This window comes from Chanos chanos, chromosome 2 (assembly GCF_902362185.1).
Source record: "Chanos chanos chromosome 2, fChaCha1.1, whole genome shotgun sequence".
Taxonomy (NCBI): domain Eukaryota; kingdom Metazoa; phylum Chordata; class Actinopteri; order Gonorynchiformes; family Chanidae; genus Chanos; species Chanos chanos.
In genome coordinates, this window is record NC_044496.1 from 40,117,883 (window position 1) to 40,137,715 (window position 19,833).

General features: G+C 39.3%; 1 protein-coding gene across 1 annotated transcript; it reads left to right on the forward strand.

Annotated features, from left to right (window-relative positions):
• The first annotated feature begins 283 nt into the window (after positions 1-283).
• Positions 284-2,475, forward strand: lysmd4 (LysM, putative peptidoglycan-binding, domain containing 4). Its single transcript, XM_030766509.1, has 3 exons — positions 284-339; positions 926-1,203; positions 1,656-2,475. The coding sequence occupies exons 2-3, from the start codon at positions 934-936 to the stop codon at positions 2,217-2,219; spliced, it is 834 nt and encodes a 277-aa protein (XP_030622369.1). The 5' UTR covers positions 284-339; positions 926-933; the 3' UTR covers positions 2,220-2,475.
• Positions 2,476-19,833: the final 17,358 nt, after the last annotated feature.

Genomic DNA, 19,833 nt, shown 5'->3' on the forward strand with positions numbered 1-19,833 from the left:
AAGTTTTTTGACCATGACGTCTCGTTTCTTGTCCAACTGGTCGAGTCGATCGTCGTAAACTTTAAATGCAGGCCCATATGTGCAAATTCATAAAACTTCTTCAGAGAATAAGCGATGACATGACAGTCACTGTTAATATTTTCATTTATTTTATCGATCATTGAGCTCTGTGAGCCATACGAGCAATCTGAGTCCAGAAATCTGGTAGGCTCAAATGCCTGTCAATCCAGCGGCTGCAGCTGTTATGACTATCATGTTTGAAAGTTTCCTTTGCTTTCCTTAATTAGACTTGAGGGTATTTTTGTCAGGAGCATGTAACTGTTTTTGTAAAACACTAATGTGAGTATTGTCTGAAGTGCTATAGCAACTATGTAGTTTAAATTTAGTTCTAAATATCTGGTTACAAACTAATTTAAATATACTCATAATATTTCATGTATGCTGTGAAATTTACGAAAGTTTTGGGAAAGCGAAATGTTGCTTGCATGTCTCTTGCCACATTTGACATATTTCGGAACTTTTTCCCCAGCCTAAATTAAGGTGCTGTGTATATTTGTATTCGTGTTTCAAGAATTCGTGTTTGTAACTTCAGCCAAACTAGTTGATTACTGTCATTGTGTAACTGCACACGAGCGAGGACGAAGAGTCATGAAAAGCAAGTGTCAAAGGCAGTGGGTGGCAAAGATCACTCGAGGGGATACGATTAGTGGTTTTATATGTGTGATATCGCACCGAAATCTCACAATATACCGTGTATCCCTAGCGTTAGTAAGACTTCTGTAGGGAATTGTCTGATTGTCTGAACTAAGCGTTGTCAACCTCAGATTACCCGATCACCTTTGGAATTTAAACTGAACCCCGACAGCTTGCCTTGCAAGTATATTCCACAGAGCCTAAATTAATGCGAGGTTTTGTTTTTGCCTAGTTTTGATAATGCGGCGTGGGGAACCTCTCCCACGAGCCTTTCAGGCTCCAGTAGATGTCCATGCCAGTGCGGACGGACAGGTATACATGTTCATGAACAGAGAGGAAGATGCGTTATCTGAGGATGAAGAGTTAAATGTCATGGAGCTCAGGCCTCGAAGCCGGGAGGTGTCTTCGCAGGAACGAGAGCGTGAAAGGGTCGGTGATCTGATGCTGCTTGAAAGGGACATCTCTCATGGTGACAATCTAAATAAACTGGCTTTGCAATATGGATGTAAGGTATGTTTCCTTAGCCAGAAATGAATACACTCACTTACAGTTAGCCTAGTCATACATCACAACATGTACACATGTGTACAGTATAGACTTCCACACCCTTACATAAACATTTCAACATAATCAAAAACATTCAGAGGACACCTGGGGGTATTCCAGAAAGCGGGTTTAGTGAAAACTCAGAGCTTGTTAACTCACAATAAGTAGTAAACCTCCTAATAGAAGAGCCCTCCTAATAGAAGAGCCCTATGGCTTCATTCTCATAGCAAAACAATTAACTAACTCTGAGTTTTCACTAAACCCGCTTTCTGAAACACCCCCCTGTTCTTACACATTGGTAGGTTTTCTATATTTCATTCTTTCTTTCTTTCTTTGCCTGTCTGTCTGTCTCAATGTTGGCGGCCAAAAGATTTATTTTAAAATACTAAGAATTCATTTTTGTCAACTCTACACAGGTGGCAGACATAAAGCGTGTGAACAACCTCATCCAAGAGCAGGACTTGTACGCATTAAAATCGATCAAAATCCCTGTGAAGAAATACGGACTGCTAACAGAAGCTAACGCAGAGTTAAAGGAGCCTCAGCCGAGATCTTCTTCCAGTCCTTCCCCAACTTCTGCTGCACTTTCTCCCTCACCCATTCCTCAGGCACAGGAATACACAGATTTCCTCAGAGAGGTGGACAATGACATTGAGAGACTCATCCAAAGCACAGATGGTCCAGAAGAGGTGTACCCAGGCAGGTCTGAGGGTTTACGGCTGGGTTCTAGGGGTCAACGCTTGGGTAGCTACGGTGCAGATTGGGGCATCCAGTGGTGGAATGCTGTAGTGGCAATGCTGCTCATAGGTATCGTCTTACCAATATTCTACATGGTGTACTTTAAAACCAGAAATCATGGAACATCTGGTATGGAGGACAATGTGGTCAATGTCTCTCTCACTACCTCAGACAATTCTACAGCAAGCCTTAGAATGACAGACGCCAAGAGCACTCTGCACATGGACAATTCACAAACATAGTCATGAAAGATAATGGTCTCAACGCTCCTATTATGTGTTATGTAACTTGAGCAAATGTGTTTCTCTTTTTTTTCCCTTCATTACCTTTGAAATCAGATTTTAGTCAGAGTTTTATGTATACTGCACAAAGCCACAGAGCCTTAAATGAGATCAATTCAGTTTAGATGAGAAAAAATTACATTTCAGTTCAGTGTATTTTGCCAAGGTCATTATAATTTTTTTACTCTAAATTGTTTGCTTAGTTTTACCTTGACATATGTTGAATGTTAATGCTAGACCAGAGACCCATATTTTACCTTTATTAGTTAGTACGACCGTTTGTTTTTTTGAGGATTATTTCACCCAAAATTGAAGCCATGGACTACAAAGATATTTTTGAAGACATCAATTAATGAGAGGTCCAAAAAAGTTATTTATTTATATATATATATATATATATATATATATATATATATATATGATTTCCAGGATATTACTGCCTTTTTTAATTACAGCTGTTCTGTGTTCCCATAGACAAACATCTCAGCAGTGCGAATGCCAGCCACTGCTAATGTGAGTGGTTGACACTGGTCTGTGGTAACTGACAATATTCAGCAAAACATAAAAACAATCACAGCCCAGTCCCACGTCACCCTCTGTTTTTGCTGGGTATATCTAAGCTTTATAACCTTTTAATTATGTAGCCAGTCAGCATGGTAGCAAAGAGTTCTGCTATCTTTTTTCTTCAGTATCCCAGGCCAGGGTTATTGGACAGCTCTAAATTTGATTTGTATTCTTATTACTAGTAAACTGTCCAATTATACTTTCAATCATCTGTTGTGCTTTTTTTGTCAGTATTTTGTCCTGGTTTTGTGATTATTTCAACATGTTTTCAAAGCAGCCTAACTGTGAACAATTGTAACTTTTATGCAGTTTTGGTTGAATATGATTTGTTTTGTGGTTCATGTGTGTGTGTTCTGCAATGATACCCAGTTTGTGCCATATGTGAAATGTTTTGTATGTCAGAATGCAATAGAACCGTGGCCAGTGCGTAAATGTATATAATGAATCTTATTTTTATTTTTGTTTTTTTTTTTATTAAGTGCAATGCATATCCCAGTCAAAACTAATGTGGCTGAACACTTTAGTGGGGCTTTAGAAACTTTTATGCCTTTTTTTTTTTTTTTTTAAAGAAAATAAAGAGAGAATTTAGGGAGTTTTTCACAGAACATTTTTCAGTCAGCACAGATAGCAAACATGCTGTCAGAAGTAAAAGTCCCATTATTTTCATATTTTACAATGTCAGACAAATGGGACACTGATTGGCGTGCTCTATGCTAGGTGTAAAAGCAGTTTTCTTACATCGGGATTTTTTTTATCCTTTTTTTTGTCCAATAAGCCAAAGTATTAAGAGTATTCCTGCTGGCCTTACATGAGCAATCGAGCTTCTAATTTCAGCTCTCCAGCTAAACTTTTCAGCAGTGCAATCAGGCAGTACCTTGTGGCCCCTAAGGTTTTCTTTTATAGAAGTAACTGATAGTGTGGTTTCATCTAGTTGGTGCAGCAGAATAGTGGTTTCTGTGCAACATTCAGCATTTGTCTGGATCATCATGGGCCATATTTTTTTACCTGCGTATTATCCCTTTTCATGGCCATTAGTGTTAGTTAACAGAAGTGGTCGTTTACAGTCGTTTACAGTTGTTTAAAACTAACAAAATTAGAGGGAGGCCGTGTACATTTGATTGAAAGTTGATACACTTTTCTTGACTGCAGTTTTTCATAATGGTACACAAAACAGACTGTGACAAGAAACATCAATGAATGGCACTCCCATGGTTGATTTAGTGTGGATTTGGTTTTGTAGTATTTGTGTTTATACTAAGGAATGTAACATGTATCATGCTATTGTCTGTTTTCAGATCATAGAATTTACTTTTTCAAAGTACCTATCAGGGTGATCATGTAACCCAGCTTACAGTACATAGTCAACTAAAAAAAGGATGAGGAGCCATAAGACTGCACTTCTGTCATACAGACACTAATGAAATGCATTTCATATGAACTGTTTTTGGCAGTATTAAGGGTGTTTAATTGTTAAACAGCTCATACAGATCTATGTAGGGACTGTGCCACTACAATAAAGCCTAACTGTAGTGTAACAAGTTAAATTGGGGGATTAGGTAAGTAAATATTCAGTGTTATAAGCACACATTTTTCATAGACCTTTCAGAATTGCACCATAGAGACTGGTCTTAAATGCCCAGTGACTGAATTGAATTGATATCCATCAGCACATGTCTAACTGTAAAGTTAGTCTGCCCACTGCTGTTTGTATGAGTTTTAGTGTCACCTTAATGCCATGTTTGTTATGCAACAGGGTGATCTGACTTCCAGGAATGCCACAGTAAAATTCAAATTCCCATGATTTGTGTTTGCTTTTATGCTCCTGTTTGTCACACAGGCCACGAGATGAAATATCTTCTTTTGTCTTAATGTGATCACCCATCTTGGTCTTTATTTATTGTGTGAGTATTCTAAAGTATTTGCAGAGGTGCAAGTTCACCAAACAAAAATTTGAACCCTTGAAAGAACTTGGATTCCGTTTACTAGGACGATTGTATTAGGACATTGATTCCAAAAGAGTTTTCAGAGTGGTACTTGATGAATAAAGCTTTACCAGTCCTCCTTTTTTCATTGTGCACTGTTTCATTTATGTAACTTGTGGATATGTATTTGAGGAAAATAATCTTTGTGTAATATTGAAAAGTGAACAGAATTGAATAGAAATTCATTCAAATGATGATTAAACTATGCAGCTTTTACTGTATATAAGGAAAGAGTATGGATGTAACATAATAAATGTTGCTCAGAAATGGAGATTTCTTTGTAATTTGTGTTATGCCCACGGTGTGAGGAATTGCAGTGCACCATTGGAATTCTACTTCAGAGTGTAGTTGTTGAATTCTGTGTGGGAAAAGTAGGCAATATACTTATTTCTTTCCTCCATTTTGTGTCTTTTCCTGTTTGCTACATTGGCTGAGAGGATTTGACGTACATATTGTCACTTTTTGCATTTGCAGTCAGTGTCAATAGTCTGGAGGCAATATGCATCAGTTCAACTGTTTTGGGTTACAATGTTATTTTGATTATACCAAAATATTGTAGTATTTCTAACGTCCTCATTCAGAGTGACTATAATTACTAGAGCACTCGTGCCATTTCACGCTTTTTTTTTTTTGTCCAATGTATACAGTCATTCTCAAATATAGTGTCTGTAAGGAAGTTAATGGTGAGTATGTGTGTGTGTGGTGGTGGGGGTTGTCTGTTGTATTTATACATATGTCTCCTCTGTCTCCAAACCTACTGTTGTGGCAAATTGTGTTCCATGTTAAATAAAATTAAAAAAAAAAAATACCACTACTATTACTACTACTACTACTACTACTAATAATAATAATAATATTGTTAACAATTTCAGATTTAATTTATGGAAAATAATTGAATTTCTGTTGTTGTATCTTTATTACAATTTACTAGCACATATACGCAACACAACAAAACATATAGGTGCTCTATCAGCAAATACCCAGCTTGGTAGCTAATCATCTTTCCTTCCTTACTCTGAGTGATAGACTCAGCTCTGGGCCACCACACCCTCAAAATACCTGACACCGACAAGCACACACACAACAGTGGCCTATCATGTGCACAGTTAATTAGTTATAATTCCTTACGGTGAATTCAGGGTTGTAGTGTCACTGGCTCTCTATCATGGCACAAAATGGTCAAAACTTTCAAAGACAAATTCATAGATCAGCTATTGTTAAAAGAGGAAGGTTTGCAAGATCAGAGAGTGGAAATGAAGGAAATAAAGTGCTTTTCCAACAAAAAGGGGGAAATGTGCATGCTTGCATCTCTGTAGACTTAGATGACTTTGCTGTACTAGTTTTATTTTACTCTCAACAGTTCTGAGTGCTTACAGAAGAGAGAGAGAGAGAGAGAGAGTTTACTCCACAGCTGTAGAACCTCTGTAGGCATCCTGTGATCCCAGGACCAGAGAGCTCCATCTCTTGAGCTCCCACAAAAACAGACCCTGCTGTGATCCTACTCCCGACCCTACAGCCTTGGCCTACTGCCAGCTCCCAGACTGTCTCACAGTTTCTTCTACTGTTCCCGCTGCCCTGTAGAGCTCAGGGGCAGAGCACTACTCACACTTTGTCTGCAACCCATCTATAAAGTTATTATTCTAACTCATTTTTGTTTGAAGAATCTCCAGGGCATCGCTACATCAGTCAATGCAAGTTATTATTATATTCTCTTGTTCCTTCGTATGCAATCAGTCAGGTTCATCATGTGCTGTTCTGACTGATCAGGCACTTTGCTGGTCAATAACAATGAAAAATGTTTTTCCACACCTTTATGTGTTTATTAATTTATTAATTTGCTAATCTATTGCTTCATTGTTTTACACAGAAAGGACAGTCACATTTAAGAGATCATCCCATATGCTTCATACATTTCCCTCACACAAGTGTTATCAATCTAGTCTTGAAATTTTGGAAAGACTGCTGACTGTATGTGTGTGACTGTGTATGTGTATGCGTGTTTGTTAAGGAGGTGGGGTGGAGACACTTTTTAAATTTGTTTTTTCTTTTTTTTTCTGAACAAAGCATACACCATCTGCACAGTCCCAAGAGAATAAACAGAGTGAAGAGATTCATGACTGACTCCGAGCTCTGCAGCTTTAGGGAGTTTGCACACTTGTGCAATTGGCAGTTGGCCACTTGGCCACATAAACAGCCCTAATCCTTTTTCCAAGGAGCTTTCAACACTCATCTCCCTGACAGATTCACCCCCCTGGCTCACCCACATATTTCACCCAGACCCCGTGAGGAATTTCAAAAGTGCCACCAGGGGGCAGCCTTCCCCTTACATTGTTTTACTGTGGAATTCCATCTTGCTGATGGTTATTCATTCCTAAGGTATGAATCTTGCTTTGATTTGCCCAGAGAGCAAAGATCTACTTTTAGTTTGGTTTTTACTTTCAGATGTTGGAGGAAATATAACCCCTAAATAACAACAGACACTCACACTATCAAGCAAAGCACTACATTTGTGGTAGTTTTCCTTTAAATATTCTCATTCCCAGGCTAAAATAAGAGACTTCCTCTGTCTTACATATCACAAGTGTTTCACATGCTAGCAAAAACTTCCCGGAACAAGGAAGAACAGTTTTGCTTACAGAAATGTGACTGAGTACATTCCCTTGTTAGAGACGTGCAAACGTCTACGTTGGCTAAATTTTGTTTGCGTGACTAGTTGCGTGTATGCATGCACGTGCATGTTTGTGTATCTCAGTGTGTCGTCCCTGTGTACATGGCCTCCCTGTGTGTGCTGTGCGTTAGGTTAGCAGGGTTTCAACAGGGGTTGGAAGGGAGGTGGCAGGGGTTTTGATTTCCTCTGCTCCCAAGGGAATCTGCTAGACACAGGGTAATTTGTAGTGAAATTTCCAGCAGGGTTGGTTTTGCAGGTGGCTGAGAGCACAGGGCGTGGTGAGGAATGAGAGAAGCAATTTGCTGTCTGCGGGCTGTGAATATGAGCATTGTTGTGCAGAGGCAGGTTGGTGTGGGGCTGTCTGTATGTTCTGAGATCAGGGCTGGATTCGTGGAAGGGATGTCAATATCTAGAGGTTACTCTGAAATCTGTTGTTATTTCTTGTTTTACTGTCATTTTTCTTTCACACTAAATAGAAAGGTTAAGACCAATCAAACAGGAATTTGGATACATCGCACACTTTGTCTTCTTGTTGGTGATGCCACATGAGGAAATTTTTCAGTGTGCTTTTCCACACTGTTTCAGAGGAGCACAAAATGTAACCCCCTGTCTGCCAATCTCCGGAAAGCTCCACATGAATAGCAACCAGCCCTGTGTGTTGGAGCCATGCACAGCATACACTGGCTCGTGTTTTCACTCTCACCTTATGTAAATACACAATGGATGTTTCTTTGGCAGGCTGGTAATTTGTGCCCACTCAGTGAAAGCATGGAGCACTTTTAAGCTCAGGAAACTGTTATGCTGAAAAAATAGGAATGGAGAACTGCAATATACTGAGCTCTTCAGCATTTTCTCATTTTCTTCTCATCTTCTTTTCAAATGATGAGATATTCTCATTCTTTCTATTGACAGCCAAGGGAAATTTGTTCCTATATTGTAATTGAGCTGATACCATTCCATGTGAGATCTTGATGATCAGCAGAAATCGGAGGACCAGATGGACAGATATGTTGTGAATGGCAGAGACATCTCCCCCTGTGTAAGACATGAATAGAATACCATTACTATTCAAATGAGTCTCTTGATTCTCTGACAGTCTCTGGAGGACAGTCACCTTGTGATATGTAGGAAAACGAGAAATATATTCCACACTTTCCCTCAAATTGTATGTGTTAAATAAAGCAACAGATACTTGTGTTAAGAATGGTTTGTTTCTCCTCAAGAAAAATTTGGAAAGAGTATATGGTATGCAAGGCAATTTCCATTCTCCCTAACATACAGAAAATGAAGGGAAACCATATAGTCATGACACTTGGATTTTGAAAAAAAAAGGAGCAAAGTCTTTTTACTGTTGCCAGAAAAAGAGCATCAGTGTATGTGAGAGAGTTTAGAGTCATTATTATCAGACACATGAGTGTTCAGTTTCATTCCAGGGGAATTATTTCAATCTCCAAGGTACTGATTCAAATACAAACTCAACTCTTTAAATCTCCTGCCAATTTCTCATGTGTAATGTCATGCCAAAAGTGAGAAGACCACAAAACACACATGGAGTCAAGGGAGAAATCAGATTGTTTAATTTTACTAGTAAAAACATATTCATAATACAGCAGTCTTTTTTCTACCGCCGACTTTAGCATCTCTGGTGAGAACACTTGAGGACGCTTCAAACTTAATGCTTAAAGGTGGGATGAGAAAGGAAACCACATTAAAGACTTTCGTATCACATCCATGGTCTTGCACATGTGGTGTTCTTTTGGTGGATTTTGGCACGTTAAGGGTGCATCTCGCTCTCTCTCCAGTCCTCCAGGGTTTGCATGAAAGATCAGCAGAAGACACAGCTGGCTGGAGAATCTGATGTGCTGTCAGTCATGTCCTCATCCCAGCGCGGATGGGTGTTTTTCTTTCTCCCCCAGCCACAGGGGAAACCAGTGGTATTGCACCTGTTTTGCATTCCACTAGGAGGCCTAGGGTTTTGGAAACTGGGGAATGGTTCCAGCAAAAGCGGCTCAAGCATAACATGCGGAATAGTGACATAAAACACAATTTCTCTGCAGTGGTGTATCTTGAGTGGTTCTTCTTCTTCTTCTTCTTCTCCTTCTTCTTCTTCTTCTTCTTCTTCTTCTTCTTCTTCTCTGCATTAGAAGTACATGGAGAGACTGCTATTCAGTGAAAGGCTTTGTTGATGATTAATGATTTCTCCTGATTCTGCCATCTCTCATAAGAAGCCACATTAAACGTGTTCATATATCATTGGATTTGTTTGTATTGAATCTCAGCACAAGGACTCCTAATGTTTTGTAGTTTGACATACTGCTAATGCCAACAGAGTGTGATATCCTTTTACGAGACTGTGTTCTCCCTTAATCCCTCTGTCTTTCTCTCCCTCTGGCCACAGAGCACTCTGCAGTCTGGTTTGGTTTATTACTGGAAGGGACTCCTATGTTAATTGTGTCTTTCTCAGGCCCACTTAGTATCAAGTATCAGGCCCCTAATCTACAAAAATCTGGATTAAAGAAAAACTGGTGAAGACAGTTACAAGTTGAATATAGGCTTTCATTACGACAAACAAGGATGACAAACAAGGATAACTGAACGTTAAAAAGTAAAAAAAGAATAACTGTATTGCAAAAGTATTTCATCAAGTAAACACAAGAAGAAGAAAAAAACATTTTGTGTCTCTATTACTGCAGAACTAGCCTGACAAAACTGATAGTATGTATGAATGTATCTTGTGAAAATAGTTGGATATCTTTAGGAACATCTCTGACACGGCCCTGTAATAGCTACCTTTTGTGTTGCATTTCTCTGAAAATGCTCTTGAAATGACGGACATCTCCAAAGAAGAATGACATCAGACACCGCGTTGCACTCAGAAAAGTTTTCACATTGTGCACAGCTTGATGTGTCCTAAAAGTAATCACAGCTGAGGTACCAAACCTTTGGTGTTTATTCGCGGTTATATTATGGGGTCTTCAAAGAAAGGCTCTGTAAGGGTGAGATGGATTTAACCTATGTGTTGTCTTTATCCATAACATGGTCTCTTTTTGTTTGCAGGCTTAATCTGAAATGGTTTCAACTTGCTTGCAAATCCTAGCCGGAGGCATCTTCTCACCTGAGCACAGCTGTTGTTCTTGACTTTTTCTTTTTCATGAGATGATGTTCACATTCCCTCTTTCTATTATTTTAGTAAACACTTGCTGTGACTTAAAACATTTTTCTATTTAATAAAAGAAAAAAATCTTGAAGAGAAATATTCATAAAATAATCGTCCAGCAAACTTTCAGTGACTGATCAGATGTTGACTTTGACTTAAATGTCCTGGGATGAAACGCTATGGATGAATTTCTTTCATGTTGGATTGAAATAATCTTAAAATCCAAAAAAATATGGGAAAATATGTCTGTTCAGTGATGCTCACTGCTTGCTCATTGTTCACTGACTGAAATAATTAGAGATTTTGTGCAAAGCCATTCTAACAGGTCTGTAACAATGCATTGACGGGTGGAGGGCACTCACAATCTCAAAGATTTTATCTGACATGGAAATGATTCGTTTCTTTTATGAGCAGCAGAGTTTTCACAGGCACTGCCTCAGGGCTTGGGATTAAAAACTGTTTTTTTGTGCTATTTGGCTTTCTTTCTTTTTTTTTTCCAACTGCAGTACTTCCTTTCTCTGAATCTGGCCCCATTTTGTCATGCGTTCACATCACTATACCAGTCATATTCTCTACTGTTCAGCAGCTGTGTGCAGTCTTGTGAGCAGAAACAAAGTTTCTTGTGAAGAGATAGCTGAATTGCACAAGCTGAAATTCACCATGGAAATTCTTCATCTGTATAGCTGGCTTTTATGCCAAACACAAATTCAATCAAGTTTAATTTTTTTTTTATTGATTAATACAAATGCTTACACCTCTGATGAAATCATGGATCTTAATTATATGCTTAAATAAGGGACAGTGTTTAGATTTGAGACTGACATTTTGATGGGGAGAGTTTTTCACTAAGCTGTAATAGATTGAGTGTGTTCATCCACTTTGTTTCATGTATTTGTCAATTTCTTACGCTCAAGTAAGCACAGTTACAGAGGTGCATGCTTTTAGAGATAATATTTCATACGCACTGTGAGAATCTTTTGCCATTGCATTTGTCACACCACAGCGAATGAGCTACAATTCTTTCTCTTCCACCTGCTTACTGAAGTATGGTAATGAACATCATAAAAAGGATATTACAAAGGAGCTTGTTGTTGGAACACACTGGAGAGGAACATTCTCTATTTTGTAGCATGACCTTTACCAGACTCCATTGTTTCAGCCTTTCTTTGCTGACAAGTTTAATTTCTTATGGTCTGACTTTTTTTTTTTTTTTTTTTTTCATTTTATCCAACCCATGAACAGTTACATTCCTATTGTTTTATGCTATGTGAGAAACAGCTGTGTCAGACCAGGTGTGCTGTGTTCACTGCCCCAGTCTGAGGCCCAGTTGATACCATAATTCCTGCTGGATAACTCTCAGTTCTCCTCTGCCAGCAGAACACCAGCTGCAAGTTGTTAATGCAAAGAGTCTTTTGAAACAGGAGTGCCTCTCCACAAAGGTGTGGATTTTTTTTTTCTCCTTTCAGCTCTCCTGTGTAGTTATTTCCCCTCTCACTATTCTGCAGTGTTTGCTGGATAGGTACATTGTGTCCAGATATAAGAACTCCTGGTACAAAGAGCTATTTTTTACATCAATAAAAATGGCTCTCCATCTATATAAAACATGCAGGATTATGGGACTACCAGAGAGGGCAATTTAGAGAAGTCTCTTAGCAGTGTAAATGTTGGTTTTACCATTAAATTAATAATAATAATACGTACTAAAGTACAACTGAAAAAAGGAGAGCACTAATCCAAAATGTTTTGAGGCAGATAAATTAGTAATTATTAATCATGGCCAAATAACTTTAATAACTTTCATTTTTAGTTCAAACACATTTCTCCCGGAATTTAACTATCCTTTGCGTCACTGTCGTTACTGCCACTGAAAATTTGACAGTAGCCTATTTAAATGGGAACTAGCATACCATAAATTTAAAAGGAAAAAAAGCATAAATTACAGAAAGGCTCAGCTGGTAAATCCATCCTATGTCCACGGCATTATTTCCATCAATACAACAACATAGGGTAATTATGCTCACCACTCTGTTGCTATTAGTTTCACTTTTTAACAGACACCATACCGATAGTGTTCTAACGCACATGGATTGTGGTCGCTGTAAGACTGTGTGTGTTAATGGCCCATTATTAGTATTCAGGGGCATCACTGCCAAAGCTCTCTCCTTCCTATTGCCTATGCGTTATTTTAATTGTTTCTATGAGTTATTTAACATAACAACATGTTTTAACAGTACTTGGAAAAAGTCATGGAAGGGGAAAAATGTCTGATTTTAGATGGCGTATACGGTAGGGACATGTCGGCCGGTGAGCTGAAAGCAGAGAAACAAATTTTACCTTTAAATCAGTCATTAATTCAACCTGTTCCCATTTATCCTCCTTGATTAACGATAAAACTAATAAATCACAGAATAATCAACACTAATCGACATAAATATAGTAAATGATTACCAGTTTCATTTTATGATAGAATTGCTGTCCTTTGCAAACCATTGTATCATTTGCTATATCCACAGATGGTTTTAATCTGTCGATAACTGTGCTCTTCGTTCTCTCTCCAAATTCAGGCAGGCTAATATTGGTACATTAAAATGATCTGCCAAATTCTGCAGTTGGAATGCTCATGAAAAATCCACTATTGTGTAGATATGTATACAGATATGTAAATGGCATCAGCTTAATTAAACAATCTCACGTTGTAGCTTTCACAATAGCACACAAATGTAAAACAATCTACGCTGTTTCGTTTGCATTATGATCTTACAGATCACGGTAACGTATTAAATAATGACCTATCTCTAATAATAGCCTGTCTGAAATAAAGGCTATGATTTTAATAAAGGCTATTATTAAAGGCTAGTTTTTTCGTCAGTTGATTTACGGTACTTCGAAAATATTATGTATCTGGCCTATTCCTGCAGTTATGATTCACTCACTTCTCAAAAGCAAAGCAAATACAATGCAAGTAAAAAGACCAGAACTTTTAAACACCACCGGTGGTAATTTACTCAGAACTTAGCACAACGTGAGGTAAATAACGTAATAACTCCTCGTAAGTACGGCCCCAGCTGTGAGCACAATGCAACAATTTGTTAAGAAGATGACATGGCTAATGAGAACCACTTGCTGTTGGACTCCATAAAATGTGATGGGGGGGGGGGGGGGGGGGGTAAAGAGAGAAGACTGGGGGGATGTATTCTGCTCATCCCTTGAAGTGCTTGAAAAACATCCATTGAATGTCACGATGACAGCCGCCGAATTTCCTGCTATCCCAGATGTTCCCCAAGCGCAGCTGTGGAGCAAATGTTACCCAAAGCCGTTCTCCCTAAAATGGAGGAACAAGAGAACGTTGTGTATCTCTGACTTGAATATCAATGTGGCTCACCAAATGTGCTGTTGAACCCTCGTGCACGAGTGTGTATACGTGTGTGTATTTATGTCACTGAAATCTAAGAGACTGTCAGACTGGCTGTGTAATAGACGGGCTTTATGGAAAATGGAGTAAGCCTAAGTATATCACACATTTTGAATGTATAAGCAGCACCAATTATAACGCCCTGTCTGTTACAGTCAGGGTGGTCCCCAAGAACTGTTACATACCCACTGAGATGTTGCCGTCTTTTCATTTGTTTATTTATTTCATTTTCTAACAATTTACATGTTAGACTGCTTCACATGTAAAACACAGACATGACGCTATATTATGTCTATGCAGTGTTACAGAAGCCCTGTGTTCAGTTCTCATTTGCTACAACTTTTGGTAAGAAATCTCCCCCAGTCTTCACATTAAATTTGGCAGTGTTGTTTTAACTCTTAGAGTGTTAATTTTTATGAACATTGACCTATGTTTGACCAATCCATGCTCAACAGCGTTAATACAATGGCAGAGGCACTCCAAAACAGCAATGTAAATGTTAATGGATTTGAAATATGAACAATTCTGGAAAGTTATACTCTGGAAAATCAACACTGGCCTGTTTTGCTCTGGCCTTGGTTGTGGGTTATATTCCCAGTGAGATAATCGCTCTCTGATGACATTACATAAGACTGTATCTGAGCATCCCAAAGTGAACCTTACACACCACATACTCTGTGATGCCAGCGAGTCCAAAGGGCTTGGCAGTGATAAGAGTTGAAAGCAGCAACGACATGACAGAACCAACAGAGGAGGAGGCTATCAGACTTAGACATGATGGATGGATCAGCCAACAATGGGAATGGACATAGGATCCAAACACTCATTTCTAAGAGTGAAGAGAGAGTTACTTTGCTGTGGGAGTGAGTGGAGCAGTGTGTGTGTGTGTGTGTGTGTGTGTGTGTGCATGCTTGCATGCATGTGTATGTGTGCGTGGGTAGGTGTCTGGATGTCTAGGTAAGTGGGCAGACCTTTGTTACTTTGTGACCCTTGATCTAAGACCAGATAAAGCATGTGTCGCTGTGACAACTTTACTGTCTGTGTTGCGTCTGTGTATGTGTGAATATGCATATGTTCATATAGTACACCTGTCTGGTAAGGCAAATCGCTCACTCCTCCAAACAGGGAATCATGAAGCTACAACACAGTATATAAAGCAATGCAGACATGGCTTAGTTGTTGTTCAGCCAAACATTAAAATGACTGTGGTATGATTGTTGGTGCCAGATGTGGTGGTTCCAGATTTTCAGAAACAGCTGTTATCCTGGAATTTTCACGCACTATAGTCTCTCGAATTTACAGAGAATTGTGTGATAAACAAAAAACATCTAGTGAGCAGCAGTTCTGTTGGAAATAAAAACACCTTGTTAATGAAAGTGGTCAGTGGAGAATGGCCAGACTAGCTGAAGCTAACAGAAAGGCCACAAATAACAGATGTTTATGACAATGGTATGCAGAGAGGCATCTTTGATTGCCAGTGCATTAAACCTTGAAGTGGATGGGTTACTCCAGAAGATCATGCTGGGTTTCCCTCCTGTCAGCTAAGAAAAGAAGGGTGAAGCTACAGTGGGCACATGATTACCAAAACTGGACAATTGAACATTGGAGAAGCATCCCCTGACGAATCTCAATTTCCGCTCCAACATGCAGATGGTAGGGTAAGAATTTTTGGGTAAAACAGCATGAATACATGAATCCATCCTGTCTTATGTAAATGGTACAGGCTGTAGGCAGTGGTATAATAATGCAGGGAATGTTTTTTTCTGCCACACATTAGGTCCTTTAAAACAAGCTGAACATATTTATACAGCCACAGCGTAACTAAGCAATACTGCTGACCATGCACTTCTCTTTATGACCACAGACTACTCTTTTTCAAAGGGATACGTCCAGTAGGATAATACGCTAAGTCACAAAGCATGCATCATCTCAAGCTGCTTCCACAAACATGACATTGACAGAAAAGTTTAAGTACATTTTGCCTATACTTATACTTAAGTAGGCCTATACTTGGCTTGAACTGACAAGCATACAGAAAAGTCTTCAGTAGGTATTTGGCCTGTACTTGTACTTAACCTTTTAATCGAGATATACTTCAGAAAATTATAACTAAGTAGTCTTGCCTTATACATACAGTTTAAGTATACTTGACTTGTAGTTGTGCATACTCTTTTTTCGGATGATACTGCGGCATGCAATGGCCTAATGACTGGGTCGCTGTACATTATCCCTTACGTGAAATATAAAAAGGTGAATAGAAAACACAACTATAGTTGCAAACAAAATAAATACAGGCCTGTGAATATGGTCAAAATATCAAAACCAAACATACAATAGCCTCTTAAACGTCCATGCGACAGAAGTACCCTCTTTTAGGTACGAGTTCCTCGTTTTGACTTGGCTAGTTGGAGTCCTTCTCCTGTCCGGAATTGTGTCAGGTTCTGTGTCAGGTTCACTCACGTCCATGTTTGTTTGTGTTGCCTTCGTGCAAATTTCCTTGCTGCATCCGTGCCGTGTGGAAGAAGCGTCTTACAAATGACACAACGAAATAAATGACACAACAAAATAAACGATAGAGCACAATATGAAACGATAGACATTTTTCTATCGCCACACGATATATATGTACATATCGTATATCGTCATTTCGCACGCTGTCCCCACAATTCAATCCAGTGGAGCACCTTTGGGAGGAGATGATTCTGGAGGTTCACAGCATGGATCTTTGGCTGAAAAATCTGTGGGAACTGTGTGATGCCATCTGGTCAACATAGACAAGAATCCCTAAGGAATGTTTTCAGCACCTTGTTGAATCCATGCCACAAAGGCTGTTCTGGAGGTAAAAGGTGGTCCTAGCCAGTAGCTACTAGATAGGTATACTTAATAAGTGGTCTCTTAGTGTGAGTTTGTGTGTGTGTGTGTGCGTGTGTGTGTGTGCACATGCATTGCTATGTTCACAAGTTACAGCTGAATTAGCCCGTCATGCCTGAATTAGCCAAACAGTAGTGAATGGATCCTCTGTTGCCCACTTGTACAGTCTTTAACTCTTTCACTTTCCCTAAGTTAGCCCAATGGCAGTGGACACTTATGTACTATATTCCTCCTATTCATTTTAAACACACACACACACACACACACACACACACACACACACACACACATATTTACTCACACACACACACACACACACACACACACACACACACACACACACACACACAGAAACACAGACACTTGATCAAGCACTTTTGTCTAGCTCTTAGAAAGCTTTTTTCCTCATACTGATGTCTGAAACTCTGATAAACCACAGAGAAGCTACTGACTGTCAACAAGTCACTTCACAGATAAACGAGACCAATGTTTTAATGTCAAATTCAGGACAAACCTGCTCTCTTCCACTCAACCCCCCCCGCCCCCGCCACACACACGCACGCACGCACGCGCACACACACACACACACACACGGTGTAGTAAACAGAGTGATCACAGAGGAAAAGCTGCACCTACAGAGGAAGGGGAAAATGAAGGAGAGATAGTATAGTGGAGTGAGGGGCCCTGGTGCTCTAGGGCTCTAAGTGATAAATTCTCTTCATCTCACGTCTCATCTAATCTTGGCCTGATGAATGGTTGAAGCATTCAATTCACAGCTCGGGACATGCAGAGAGGGGCTAAGGGCCTCCTCAGCACAGCCATCTGTTTGTGCTCCACAGCCCAGAGGGTACAGAGGCCATCGCAGTTCTCTCCGGCTGCCTACAGCTACAGCCTGTGGAAGCCCCTCTCAGCAAGTCAATGAGTGAGTGAGAACAGGCGTCCATAGATAAGAACGGAGGGAGAGAAAAGGCAATTGGACAACAGGGCTAAATTTGACTCTCTCACACGTTCCCACTTCATCTCTCTCTGCGTCTCCAAAACTTGTGTGTATGTGTGTGTGTGTGTGTGTGTGTGTGTGTGTTTGTGTTTGTGTGTGTTTATGTGTGCATGCATTTGTATCAGTGTGTGTGTGGGTATTCGCTGAACTTTGCCATTTTTTGAGCACAAATGAGTATGTGTATGCAAGTGTGGGTGTGCATATATGTGTTAGTGTGTGTGTGCATATATGTGTTAGTGTGTGTGTGCATATATGTGTAGGCGTTTGTTGATCTTAGGCACTTTGTATGCATAAATGAGCATGTTTGTGTGTGTGTGTGCGTGTGCATATATGTGTATGTGGACTTGGTCTCTTTGTGTTTGCAAGTGTGTGTGTGTGTGCGTGTGTGCGTGTGTGCATATATGTCTGACTGTCTGTCATTGTGTGGGGGTGATGATTGAGAACCAGGCCCATGGGAGATCACGTCACCTCAGAGATAGCCACCATTGCCTAGCAACATAACCCTTAGGCCCAGAGGAGGAAGTGAGAAGCGAAAGTCGATCCTCTTTTTAAAAATCATAATAATGGATCTTTTCAGCAAGGAAAGCAAAAAGGATTAACCCTGCTGATGCTGACGCCTGGTTTGTCTTGTTTTGATTGGCATACATGAAAGGCAGCTAAACCAGGAGATTAGCCAAATCATGTTTCAAAAGCCAACAAATTCATTTAAAGTCCCTCTAGCAGGACCGAGTTAATGGTGGTGCACATATATAGCTTTACACCAGTCGGGCATGAAAATATGTTGCGTAGTGTTCTGATTTGGTGTTTGTGAACTTTTCTTTGTATGTTTTTAAAATAGGTTGTCCCCTCTCTGTGAATATATGTTTCTGTCTATTTCCAATACATACCAAAAAGCAACATTTCTCTTAAAAGATTTTTGACTTGCTTGTGTGCATTTGGCATTGAAACTTATACAGTGACATGGACACATGTATAAGACGCAGTATTAGAATTACCATTTTGTTTACCCTCTGTGTTGTCTGAAATCTGAAAAGAGTAGAAATGACGACAGCATATGTATCATTTCTCACCGTATGCCTTCATAACTGACATGTGGTAAAATGGAGATTTTGGAAGGGATTTAAAGGATATGGATAATTACTTACACAATAGAGATTCTGATGGGGATTTGTATGTATGTCATAACTGTCACAATGAAGATTTTTAACAGGGATTTGAGTGCTCCTTTCAGTCTAGGGTCACTACCTTCTTTCCACCTCTTTTTTGGGGCAGTGCATGTACCACACCCATACAGACATACAAAAACAACAGGAAAAGAAAAGAAAAGAAAAGAAAAGAAAGGAGGAAAAGAAAAGAAAAGAAAAGAAAAGAAAAGAAAAGAAAAGAAAAATACCCATATAACCTGTCGCTAATGTGAAGGCAACTCTGTTGGTTTATATACTTTTCATTCCGCTAGCTCTCACTGGTGAGTCTTCTGTGTAGTTCAGCAGGCTTAAACTTGGTGGTTTATGTGTTGTACTCACTGGACTCATTTTTCTTATATCTGTTTTCATTCAGCTTCAGTTCAGCTTCAAACAGCATGGGCTGCTGTGCATGATTGTATTAAATATTTGTTTTAATTCATCACATATCCAGAGCTGAAATATTTCTATAATGTTTCATTGTATTATAGAATATGGTTCCAAGCAAAATGTCTCATCAAATGTTAATTGGAGTTAATAGGAGTATTTGTTTGTTTCTTTGCTTTTGTTTTTCTTTTCTTAATTCTTGATTGTTTAATATATGGAATTTGATTCATATTGTCTGTTTTTCTGTACTGTGTGTTCCCCAATGCACATGCGCGCGCGCACACACACACACACACACACACACACACACACACCATACATACTCACATACTCACACACACAGTCACACGCTCTGA